General features: G+C 50.9%; 2 protein-coding genes across 4 annotated transcripts in view; one reads left to right on the top strand and one right to left on the bottom strand.

Annotated features, from left to right (window-relative positions):
* Nucleotides 1–5550, top strand: part of LOC142462879 (uncharacterized) — a 22426-nt gene extending 16876 nt beyond the window's left edge. Inside the window, 3 exon segments of the mRNA XM_075565093.1 lie at nt 3597–3734; nt 3736–3961; nt 3963–5550. Of these exon segments, the coding sequence (XP_075421208.1) occupies nt 3597–3734; nt 3736–3961; nt 3963–5204 (1606 nt within the window). The 3' untranslated portion in view covers nt 5205–5550.
* WDR24 (WD repeat domain 24) overlaps nt 1–12625 on the bottom strand; it is a 40003-nt gene that overhangs the window by 7216 nt on the left and 20162 nt on the right. The window lies entirely within an intron of this gene.

Below are 12625 nucleotides of genomic sequence, written 5' to 3'. Positions count from 1 at the left end.
GAGGATAGGGTGGGGGGGGGGAAAGGGAGGAGAGGGTGGGGGGGGGGGAAAGAGGGAGGAGAGGGTGGGGGGGGGGGGGAAAGGGAGGAGAGGGTGGGGGGAAAAAAGGGTGCAGAGGGTGGGGGGAAAAAAGGGTGCAGAGGGTGGGGGGAAAAAGGAGGAGAGGGTGAGGGGGAAAAAAGGGAGGAGAGGGTGGGGGAAAAAAAGGGAGGAGAGGGTGGGGGGAAAAAGGGAGGAGAGGGGTGGGGGCAAAAAGGGAGGAGAGGGTGGGGGGCAAAAAGGTAGGAGAGGGATGGGGGGGCAAAAAGGGAGGAGAGGGTGGGGGGCAAAAAGGGAGGAAAGGGTGGGGGGCAAAAAGGGAGGAAAGGGTGGGGGGGGAAAAAGGGAGGAGAGGGTGGGGGGGCAAAAAGGGAGGAGAGGGTGGGGGGCAAAAAGGGAGGAGAGGGTGGGGGGGCAAAAAGGGAGGAGAGGGTGGGGGGCAAAAAGGGAGGAGAGGGTGGGGGCAAAAAGGGAGGAGAGAATGGGGGCAAAAAGGGAGGAGAGGGTGGGGGCAAAAAGGGAGGAGAGGATGGGGGCAAAAAGGGAGGAGAGGGTGGGGGGCAAAAAGGGAGGAGAGGGTGGGGGGGGGAAAAGGGAGGAGAGAATGGGTGGAAAAAAGGGAGGAGAGGGTGGGGGGCAAAAAGGGAGGAGAGGGTGGGGGCAAAAAGGGAGGAGAGGGTGGGGGGAAAAAAAGGGGAGGAGGGTGGGGGAAAAAAGGGAGGAGAGGGTGGGGGGAAAAAAAGGAAGGAGAGGGTGGGGGAAAAAAAAGGGAGGAGAGGGTGGGGGGGGGAAAAAGGGAGGAGAGGGTGGGGGAAAAAAAAGGGAGGAGAGGGTGAGGGGGGGGAAAAAGGGAGGATAGGGTGGGGGGGGGGGGAAGGGAGGAGAGGGTGGGGGGGGAAAGGGAGGAGAGGGGGGGGAAGGAGGAGAGGGTGGGGGGGAAAAAGGAGGAGAGGGTGAGGGGAAAAAAGGGAGGAGAGGGTGGGGGAAAAAAAGGGAAGAGAGGGTGGGGGAAAAAAAGGGAAGAGAGGGTGGGGGAAAAAAAAGGGAGGAGAGGGTGGGGGAAAAAAAGGGAGGAGAGGGTGGGGGGAAAAAAGGGAGGAGAGGGTGGGGGCAAAAAGGGAGGAGAGGGGTGGGGGCAAAAAGGTAGGAGAGGGATGGGGGGGAAAAAAGGGAGGAGAGGGTGGGGGCAAAAAGGGAGGAGAGGGTGGGGGCAAAAAGGTAGGAGAGGGATGGGGGGGCAAAAAGGGAGGAGAGGGTGGGGGGGCAAAAAGGGAGGAGAGGGTGGGGGCAAAAAGGGAGGAGAGGGTGGGGGCAAAAAGGGAGGAGAGAGTGGGGGCAAAAAGGGAGGAGAGGGTGGGGGGCAAAAAGGGAGGAGAGGGTGGGGGGCAAAAAGGGAGGAGAGGGTGGGGGGCAAAAAGGGAGGAAAGGGTGGGGGGGAAAAAGGGAGGAGAGGGTGGGGGGGAAAAGGGAGGAGAGGGTGGGGGGGCAAAAAGGGAGGAGACGGTGGGGGGCAAAAAGGGAGGAGAGGGTGGGGGGCAAAAAGGGAGGAGAGGGTGGGGGGCAAAAAGGGAGGAGAGGGTGGGGGGCAAAAAGGGAGGAGAGGGTGGGGGGCAAAAAGGGAGGAGAGGGTGGGGGCAAAAAGGGAGGAGAGGGTGGGGGGGGAAAAAGGGAGGAGAGAATGGGTGGAAAAAAAGGGAGGAGAGGGTGGGGGGGCAAAAAGGGAGGAGAGGGTGGGGGCAAAAAGGGAGGAGAGGGTGGGGGCAAAAAGGGAGGAGGGTGGGGGGCAAAAAGGGAGGAGGGTGGGGGGCAAAAAGGGAGGAGAGGGTGGGGGCAAAAAGGGAGGAGAGGGTGGGGGAAAAAAAGGGAGGAGAGGGTGGAGGGGGGAAAGGGAGGAGAGGGTGGGTGGGGGAAAGGGAGGAGAGGGTGGGTGGGGGAAAGGGAGGAGAGGGTGGGGGGGGGGGGAAAGGGAGAAGGTGGGGGGGAAAAGGGAGGAAAGGGAGGGGGGGGACAGCGAGGAAAGGTAGGGGGGACAGGGAGGAGAGGGTGGGGGGGGGGGAAGGGAGGAGAGGGTGGGGAGGGGGGCAAGGGAGGAGAGGGGGGGGAAAGGGAGGAGGGGGGGGGGAAAGGGAGGAGAGGGAGGGAAAAGGGAGGAGAGGGCGGGGGGGTGGAAGGGAGAGGGTGGGGGGGGGGGAAGGGAGGAGAGGGTGGGGGGGGAAGGGAGGAGAGGGTGGGGGGGGAAGGGAGGAGAGGGTGGGGGGGGAAGGGAGGAGAGGGTGGGGAGTGGGGGAAAGGGAGGAGAGGGGGGGAAGGGAGGAGAGGGGGGGAAAGGGAGGAGAGGGCGGGGGGGTGGAAGGGAGAGGGCGGGGGGGTGGAAGGGAGGAGAGGGCGGGGGGGGTGGAAGGGAGGAGAGGGCGGGGGGGTGGAAGGGAGGAGAGGGCGGGGGGGGTGGAAGGGTGGAGAGGGCGGGGGGGGAAAGGGAGGAGAGGGCGGGGGGGGAAAGGGAGGAGAGAGGGCGGGGGGGAAAGGGAGGAGAGGGCAGGGGGAGGAAGGGAGGAGAGGGCGGGTGGGAAGAAGAGAGGAGAGGGCGAGGGGGGGGGTAAGGAGGAGAGGGCGGGGGGGGGGGAAAGGGAGGAGAGGGCGGGGGGGGAAAGGGAGGAAAGGGCGGGGGGGGAAAGGGAGGAGAGGGCAGGGGGAGGAAGGGAGGAGAGGGCATGGGGAAAGGGAGGAGAGGGCGAGGGGGGGGAGAGGCAGGGGGGGAAAGGGTGGAGAGGGTGGGGGGGGGGGGGGAAAGGGAGGAGAGGGCAGGGGGGGAAAGGGAGGAGAGGGCGGGGGGGAGGAAGGGAGGAGAGGGCGGGGGGAGGAAGGGAGGAGAGGGCGGGGGGAGGAAGGGAGGAGAGGGCGGGGGGAGGAAGGGAGGAGAGGGCGGGGGGAGGAAGGGAGGAGAGGGCGGGGGGAGGGAGGAGAGGGCGGGGGGAGGAGGGGAGGGCGGGGGAGGGAGGAGAGGGCGGGGGGAGGAAGGGAGGAGTATACAGCAGGGGTGCACAAACTGTTCTCCCTGCGCCCCCCTGCCTGCTCTCCCCCACTGCTCCCCCCCCCCCTTCTCGGTTTCGGCATCAAATGACGCCGCGGGTCATGTGACATCACGTTGCCATGGTGACAAGGCGCTGGAAGCCAAGATAAGTGACGTTACAGAGGCTTTGCGCTGTCCCCGGCATCTGTAACCGCTGAGGCCACCCCCAGAAAATCTCGTGCCCCCCAGTTTGCGCACCCCTGGTATACAGTATGAAGTTGAGCTATAGGAGGGAATTACTGCACTTTGTTCATGGGTCTGTTCCCAGAGCTATAGCAATAAATACATTCCCAGTCATGATTATCTTGTAAAATACACTGCACTCCTGTATCTTGTTACATACCCAAATGAGCACAGCTAATATGAGCACAGATAGGTGAGAGGCGGCTAATTCATATAGAGATACTGAATACCTCAGCCAGGAACTTCCAGGGTTAACAGCCAAGTAGCTCAAAAACTCCCCGCCCCCTGTGTGCTGAATAATAAGGGACTTCCTGTTTCATTTCCTGTTGCTGCTTTCAAGCATGGCGTCTGCTGGTCTGAGAGAGGAGCTAACCTGCCCCATCTGCCTGAGCATTTATACCCAGCCTGTGACACTGAGATGTGGGCATAACTTCTGCCAGGTTATTGGGAGTGTGCTGGATTCCCAGGAGGGATCTGGAATTTATACCTGTCCCTGACTGCAGAGCAGAGTTTCAGGAGCGTCCTGCACTGCAGAGGAACCTGAAGCTGTGTAACATAGTGGAGCGTTTCCTTTCTACTCAGCCAGAGCAGGAGGAGGCTGTGATCTTCTGCACTTACTGTGACTCCTCTGTACCTGCTGCTAAAACCTGTCTGCTGTGTGACGCCTCCCCTGTGTGACAAACACCTAAAGAGACACAGCAAGTCAGTGGGACACGTCTTAACTGACCTCACCACTTCTCTGGAGAACAGAAAATGCCCCATCCACAAGGAGCCCCTGACATTTTACTGCTCTGAGGATGCTGCCTGTGTCTGTGTGTCCTGCTTCGTATTTGGAGAGCACAGGGGACACCAGATGGAGCTGCTGAATGAGGCCTCTGAGAAGAAGGTGAAACTGAGAAATGTGTTGGAGAAACTGACATCAAAGAGAGAGGAGACTGAGAAAAGAGCCCAGAGTCTGCAGGAACAGAAGAGAGAGAAGCACAAAAAAGCAGCCGGGGTAACAGACCGAGTCACTGCCCTGTTTAGGGACATCAGGGCACAGCTGGAAGTCCTAGAGAAGCGAGTCCTGAGTGAGATCACCAGGCAGGAAGAGCAGGTTTCTCTCCGAGTCTCTGATATAATCCAGCAGCTGGAAATAAAGAGGGACGAGCTGTCCAGGGAGATGCTTCACATTGAGGAGCTCTGCAACATCCCTGACCCATTAACTGTACTTAAAGAAAGTTATGATAAGGAGAAAAGCAATGACAGCTGTAATAAGGGCTGTGATACGGATGTTACTGATTGTCTGGACGAGGCGCTGATCTCACTGACATTACACAATGGCCTTAAACGCATTGCTGCTGGTTTGTTTGATATAAAGGGAAAGAGCGGGTTCCATGTGCAGGAAGCTTCAGACATATTACTGGATGTAAATACAGCGGATAATCGCATAGATTTATCAGCTGACCTGAAAACTGCTTCAGGTTCCGGCACAAAACACCAACGTCCTGATGTACCAGAGCGGTTCCAAACATGTCACGTGTTAAGCAGCTGCAGCTTTTCCTCAGCACAGCATTACTGGGAAGTGGAGGTCAGTGAAGCAGGGTATTGGTCTGTAGGGGTGGCCTATCCCAGTATAGGAAGAAAATATACAGGAGATGGGACCTTTCTTGGAAATAATGACGTGTCCTGGTGTCTGGATTGGGATTCTAAAGATTTTGCAGCTGGTCACAACTCTAAATACAAAAGTGTAATCCCAGTGTTTCCCCTGTTGACCATTGGAATATACCTGGACTATGAGGCTGGGCGGCTGTCCTTTTATCAGCTGTGTGACCCGATCAGACACTTACACACCTTCACCGCCACCTTCACTGAGCCTCTTCATGCTGCGTTCTATATATGTGATAATGGCTGGGTCACAATCAAAAGCTAACATTTTAAATATGACAGCGTAAATAGAGTATGAAAAGTGTATTTCCGGCAGCATAGTGTATTGAGAGCTGCAGTTTTCGGTCCAGTTTATTCATTGATAAAATGCATATTCGGAGCTATGAGGCTTGGAGTTCACTGCCAACTTAATAAGCCATAAACCTCTATATTACGCAGGACTGGAAGGTGTTTTATTGAGTAGCACTGCTTAGTAATACAGCCCTTTATGTTACCTGTCACTGAGAATCCTGTAGTTCTCTACCTTATAAACCATGTATTACACTCCAGCCTGATCTGTTTTTCTAGTAAAAGCATCTTTATTACTTCCCATAATTACAAATATGGGGGGGGGTGGGGGGGGTGGGGGGGGGGGGGGCACTTTGCCAGTGTTGTTGTCAATCTTTTCATGCTTTTCTCTGGGATTCTAACCTTTTCTTTCTAATTGGTAGATTTCCAGAGATCCTTCACATTTTATATAATATTATTAGTAAATAGTATGTTATTAGGCGTATGGGGTTTGAATGAACAATTAATGTCTTACTTTCACAGAAATAGAGGTTTGTGTCAATTGTGTGTAATTTACTGACTACGATCTATAAGTAGACAATATAAATAAAATGGACATATTAAGAAAGTTCTAGTCTCTTTCTTTTCACACACTTTCTGGCTATCTGCAGTTTGTCTAAGGCCGCGCATATAGTGCCTGCGACGGCGACGCGTGACATCACCCGACGCCGCTAGCGAAAGTTGTATTTCGCTTTGCGGCGGCATTGCGGGCGACCAGGCCATTGATTGGTTCAGGGGCTGTCATATGAGGCGACAGCCCCTGAAAAATCAAATATTGCTTCCAAAAATTACGTCGCCCCTTCGCCGTCGCGCTTACTATAAGCGCACGCGGTGGCGACAATGCATTTGTTTTCGGGCGACTTCGCCGTCACTATAAGCGCGGCCTTAGAATCTTATAAACCACTTAGGCCAGATCCAAAGGGGCTGAGCTGCACATGAATTTGGAGTAACGGCGTGCTAAAGCTTAGCACTATGTTGTGGATCTGGGCCTAATTGCCCTCCAACCTTTACTGGTTTTCTAATTAAAGCGTCATTATTACCTCCCAAAAAATACTTTGGGACATGTTTCCAGCAGAAAACAAGGTTCTGTACAAAGACCGTAAAAATATATGCACATGGAATGAAAACTGGTTAAAGGACAAACAGAGAGTTGTCATAAATGGAACTTTTTTAGGTTGGGCTAAGGCGTGACTGGAGTACCTCAGGGATCGGTACTGGGACACCTGTTTTTTTAACTTGTTTATTAAATGATCTTGAGGTTGGCATCGAGAGCAAAGTCTCCGTCTTTGCTGATGTCACTAAATTGTGTAAGGTAATAGAATCAGAGCAGGATGTAATTTCTCTCTAGAAGGACTTGGAGAGACTGGAAACGTGGGCAGGTAAATGTCAGATGAGGTTTAATACAGATAAATGTAAGGTTATTCATCTGGGAAGCAAGAATAATCAAGCGACTTACAAATTAAATGGGGATAAATTGGGGAAACCTTGATTGGAGAAGGATTTAGGAGTGCTTGTAGACAGCAGGCTTAGCAACTCCTCGGGGCAGGGACTCCTCTTCCTTAATGTTACTTTTATGTCTAAAGCACTTATTCCCATGCTCTGAATATTTATTTGATTACCACATGTATTACTACTGTGAAGTGCTACGTACATTAATGGCGCTATATAAATAAAGACATACAATACAATACAATAGTGCCCAAAGTCATGCAGTAGCTGCAAAGGCAAACAAGATCTTATCTTGCATTAAACGGGCAATGGATGGAAGGGAAGTAAACATAATTATGCCCCTTTACAAAGCATTAGTAAGACCACACCTTGAATATGGAGTACAATTTTGGGCACCACTCCTTAGATAAGACATTATGGAAATAGAGAGAGTGCAGAGAAGAGCCACCAAATTAATAAAGGGGATGGACAATCTAACTTATGAGGAGAGACTAGCTAAATTAGATTTATTTACATTAGAACAGAGGCATCTAAGAGGGGATATGATAAATATATACAAATATATTTGGGCACAGTATAAGGAGCGTTCAAAAGAACTATTCATCCCAAGGGCAGTACAAAGGACTCAGGGTCATCCCTTAGGCTACGGCCCCATTGCCTGTGCTGCACGCGCGCCTGCGAGGCTGGCGGCGCGTGCAGCCGAATTCCCCGGTCTGCAGGGAGCTGCAGGGGGAGTGACGGGGCACGGCCATGACATCACCCAGCAGGTTCGCCCTCATTGGCTGAACCGCCGGGGGCGTGGCCTAGCGCTCCGTCGCTAGATCTGAACTCAATTTTCAGGTCGCCCTGAAAAACTCGCCATGCAGCGCGGCGCCCCCCCCCCCCTTGCAGCGGGCCTGGCCCCATTGAGGGGCGGCTGTTATCATCGCAGCGCCCGCCATAGCGCGCACTGCAGTAGCCAGTGGGGACAATCCCTTAAGATTGGAGGAAATTAGATTTCACCAACAACAAAGGAAAAGGTTCTTTACAGTAAGGGCCGTTTGTCATGATCGGGGTATGAGGGGTTAATGGGATCTGTGTATATGTTGATCTGCATCCCCCTGCTTCACCAGAATTATCCCAGGTCTGAGATTTTATTTCCCCAGCAGTCTGTGTTATATTACTATGTGTGTGTATTTCCCCAGCAGTCTGTATTATATTACTATGTGTGTATAAATCATGTCAGGAGGGAAAGGGTTAACCATATTGTGTATATGTTGATCTGCATTTCCCAGCTTCAGCAGAATTAATTGCTATGTTATGTATTAACATGGAGAGAGGAGGAAAATGGTATTGTATCCATGACAATGGATAAAGTGAAAAAATTATAACTTTCGTTGTATACATGCTATAGCGGTGATATTTGGACACAAGTTAAATCCCACCTCTACCACCAATTAATATATATGCTTGTCACAAGAGAACAGACAATATATCTAATAACCGGGCCAGATTGAACAAGACTAGGATATAGTAAACTGAATGAGTTTATTTCCTATGAGCAGAACAGACAATGCATCAAGCAAATAACATTACAGAAATATTTACACTTACTGGGGTTGGACAAGGAGATATTCAGCCGAATAGCAGCTCCTTAGTTGTTATAGGTCACAACAAGCCCAGGAATAAGGCTGCAGGCACCTTTTTAAAGCTAAGGGGCCTGTTTTTTAACATTAGCCTCATCCGATTGGCAATGAATTAACTTACACCAAGCATGTCAAACTCAAAGGCTAACACGGGCCAAATAAACATGGTTTAAGTTTAGGTGGGCCGCAAAAAAAAAACACGTAAATTTTCCTAGAAACGTAGGTTTATTTCGAAAAGTACAATATAAAAAAAAAAAGAACAAAAACAACGATAAAATTAATGTTTTCTTCCTGACACCTGGCATCTCTGACTCTCTCGCTCTCTGACTCTCTCCCTGTCTCTGACTCTCTCTCTCCCCCTCTCTGACACCCTCAATCTCTGACTCTCTCTCTCCCCCTCTCACACTCACTCTTTACTCTCTGACACTCTCACTCTCGCACACTCACTCTCGCACACTCTCACTCTGACACTCACTCTCGCACACTCTCACTCTCTGACACTCACTCTCGCACACTCTCAATCTCGGACTCTCTCTCTCTCCCCCCCCTCTCTCTCTCTCTGACTCTCTCTCTCCCCCCCTCTCTCTCTCTCCCCCCCCCTCTCTCTCTCTCTCCCCCCCCCCTCTCTCTGACTCTCTCTCCCCCTCTCTCTGACTCTCTCTCCCCCCCTCTCTCTCTCTCTCCCCCCCTCTCTCTCTCTGACTCTCTCTCTCTCTCTCCCCCCCTCTCTCTCTGACTCTCTCTCTCTCTCTCCCTCTCTGACTCTCTCTCTCCCTCTCTGACTCTCTCTCTCTCCCTCTCTGACTCTCTCTCTCCCTCTCTGACTCTCTCTCTCCCTCTCTGACTCTCTCTCTCTCTCTCCCTCTCTGACTCTCTCTCTCTCTCCCTCTCAGACACACTCTCTCTCCCTCTCAGACACACTCTCTCTCCCTCTGACACACTCTCTCTCCCTCTGACACACTCTCTCTCCCTCTCAGACACACTCTCTCTCCCTCTCAGACACACTCTCTCTCCCTCTCAGACACACTCTCTCTCCCTCTCAGACACACTCTCTCTCCCTCTCAGACTCTCTCTCCCTCTCAGACACACTCTCTCTCCCTCTCAGACACACTCTCTCTCCCTCTCAGACACACTCTCTCTCCCTCTCAGACACACTCTCTCTCCCTCTCAGACACACTCTCTCTCCCTCTCAGACACACTCTCTCTCCCTCTCAGACACTCTCTCTCCCTCTCAGACACTCTCTCCCTCAGACACACTCTCTCTCAGACACACACACACACACACACACACACACACACACACACACACACACACACAAACTCAAGACACTCACATACACACGGGGGAAATCGGAACTGGGGGGGATCGGAGTAGGGGGGGAAAGGAGAGGGGGGGGGGCGGTAATCGGAGCGGAGCAGGGGGGCAAGGGGGAAGCAAGGCAGGCATGGAGCAGAAGTCACCTGACTTGCTCCATGCAGCAGGAGAGGCGAGCAGCAGGAAGAGGCGGGCAGCAGGCAGCAGGAAGAGGCGGGCCTCACTATGCAAGCTCGGATAGAGCTTGCGGCGGGTCAAAAATAAATTCTGGCAGCGTGCCAACACGCGCCAGCCAATCAGGAGAGGGGGGAGGGTTTTTTTTTTCCCTTTGCAGAGAGCGCGCGCCGCTGCCTGGCGTATCCCGAGCTAAGTATTGGCTGGGCCGCAAATATGTTCGTTGTGGGCCGCAAGTTTGACATGCTTGACTTACACCTATTAAACATTGCCACATAACGTGGGAGAGCTGACATCACCCTCCCCTGACAGCTCCAGACATGTGCAGTGGATATTTGAGTAGCCCCACTTAGGAAACAGGGGCCCAAATACTTGGCACCAGCAGGTCTGACTGAGGTGACATTGGACCAGCGAAGCTTTGTCTCAGGGTGTCACTTTTGACAGGTGAAATGGTTATCACCTAGTTGTGAGACCTGGTCTGCACATTCAAGGGGGTGAGTCTTAGCCCCTTTGATCAGCATATGGCCTCATTAACACATCAGAGGACTCACGTACAGTAACTCACACTGCCTTTCTGAATAAAAATATGGCATAAAATATTACATGGGAAATCATACTTTCTATTGGTAAGAAGGGGTTAACAATCCCTGGGCCGCCTGCTATAGGTGGGATTTAACTTGTGTCCAAATATCCCCGTTATAGCATGTATACAACGAAAGTTATCATTTTTTCACTTTATCCATTGTCATGGATACAATACCATTTTCCCCCTCTCTCCATGTTAATACATAACATAGCAATTAATTCTGCTGAAGCGGGGAAATGCAGATCAACATATACACAATATGGTTAACCCTTTCCCTCCCGACATGATTTATACACACATAGTAATATAACACAGACTGCTGGGGAAATACATCTCAGACCTGGGATAATTCTGCTGAAGCAGGGGGCTGCAGATCAACATATACACAGATCCCATTAACCCCTCATACCCCGATGATGACACCGTTACAATGAGGAATTCATTACCCATGGAGACAGTGATGGCAGATACAATAGATATGTTCAAAAAAAGGTTGGACATCTTTTGAGATAGGAATACAGGGATATACCAAATAAGTAAACATGGGAAGGATGTTGATCCAGGGAGTAATCTGATTGCCAATTCTTGGAGTCAGGAAGGAATATATTTTTCCCCTTATGAGATATCATTGGATGATATGACTCTGGTTTTTTTGTTTGCCTTCATCTGAATCAATAAGTAAGTATAGATATAGGATAAATAATCTGTTGTCTAAATTTAGCATAGGTTGAACTTGATGGACAAATGTCTTTTTTCAACCTCATCTACTATGTAAAAGAGTAAAAAAAAAAACTAAATATTAAAAACATTTGTCTGAATTTATTTTTAAATGCCAGCACCTCAATGTAACTAAACATATTACTGACATTAGTCCCCTGTGGTTATAGGTGAGACCGTCCCTTTTATAAGCAATCATAATCATATTTTATACTTTCCACAGGGATTCCTCCCTTTTCTTTCTAATTGGTAGATTTTCCTGCCTATTTAAGTGTTTGTAGCTACTTTCATAGGCATAATGATGTGTCCTATGTGGGTTAATTCACTGTATATGGTTTATAAGTAGACCATAAAGATAAAATGCTGAACATAGTAAGACGCTGTGCTGTGTTTTGGAATGAGGGGTGAGATGGGGGAGAGTGGTGAGATGGGGGAGAGTGGTGAGATGGGGGAGAGTGGTGAGATGGGGGAGAGTGGTGAGATGGGGGGGGGGGGATCTTACCTTATCCAGAGCGGCCCTCCTGCAGTGTTGCATTGTCATGGCGACCCATTGTCATATGACACCACATTGCCATGAGGTCACATTGCTATGGAGACGTCATGACGCTGCAGGAGGAGGGCCGCTCTTTCTAAGTAATAGACTATTCCCTCCCGCGTTCCTTACATCTCCCCCAAAGCACAATGTCGGACTTATTCCTGCTCCCTCAGATAAGGCTGAGATTGCTGATGTCTGTATTGTGTTTTAACAATTCATCTTCTAAAATAATCTTTCCATGTCTGATGTTCTTAAGAGAATTAAAATAACCCACCAGTGTTTATTTTATAAAGTGCCCGTGTCAGCAGCCTAGCGATCCCAACTTAAGCCCGCTTCCTCAAACCTCCCCTCACACTCATTCTTCCTTCCCCACCTGGTCACACACTTTCCTCCCACAACCTGTCACACAATCCCCCCCGATACCCATACAATTACCCCCCACAATACTTCCTCCCACAGCCAAAATGCAATACCCGCCATCACACCCAAAATGCTATGACCCCCCACCCCCCCCTCAATACCACCCCAGTCAATTCAATAACTACCCCACCACGATCCCCACACAATACACACAGCTGACACTAGGATTTAAGCTCCCCCCCCCCTATTATAAAGAACAGATGGGATACCAGCACTATCGAAATTTAGAGAGAGTGAACATTGCAAATAGGGGAAGAGAACAAAAATACAAAAACAACTGAATTGCACGTGATCCAGAGGGACCAGTGCTTCAGCAAAAGGTCCCCTAATGTTATGCACTCACTATCACTCAGTAGGGAGAGGGATGGTGGATGTACATTAATACGTGAACATGTAAGGTGATAAAATGCTTGAGAATTCACCCTAAGAACAAAACAATAGTATAGTGTAATGATTTCAAATTATTTTATTTGGTAAAAAAGTTAAAATACACCATCCCTCTCCCTTCTGATAGTGAGTGCATAGCATCGGGGGACCT

Source organism: Ascaphus truei, chromosome 11 (genome assembly GCF_040206685.1).
Source record: "Ascaphus truei isolate aAscTru1 chromosome 11, aAscTru1.hap1, whole genome shotgun sequence".
Classification (NCBI taxonomy): domain Eukaryota; kingdom Metazoa; phylum Chordata; class Amphibia; order Anura; family Ascaphidae; genus Ascaphus; species Ascaphus truei.
This window is presented reverse-complemented; position numbering and strand designations above follow the sequence as displayed.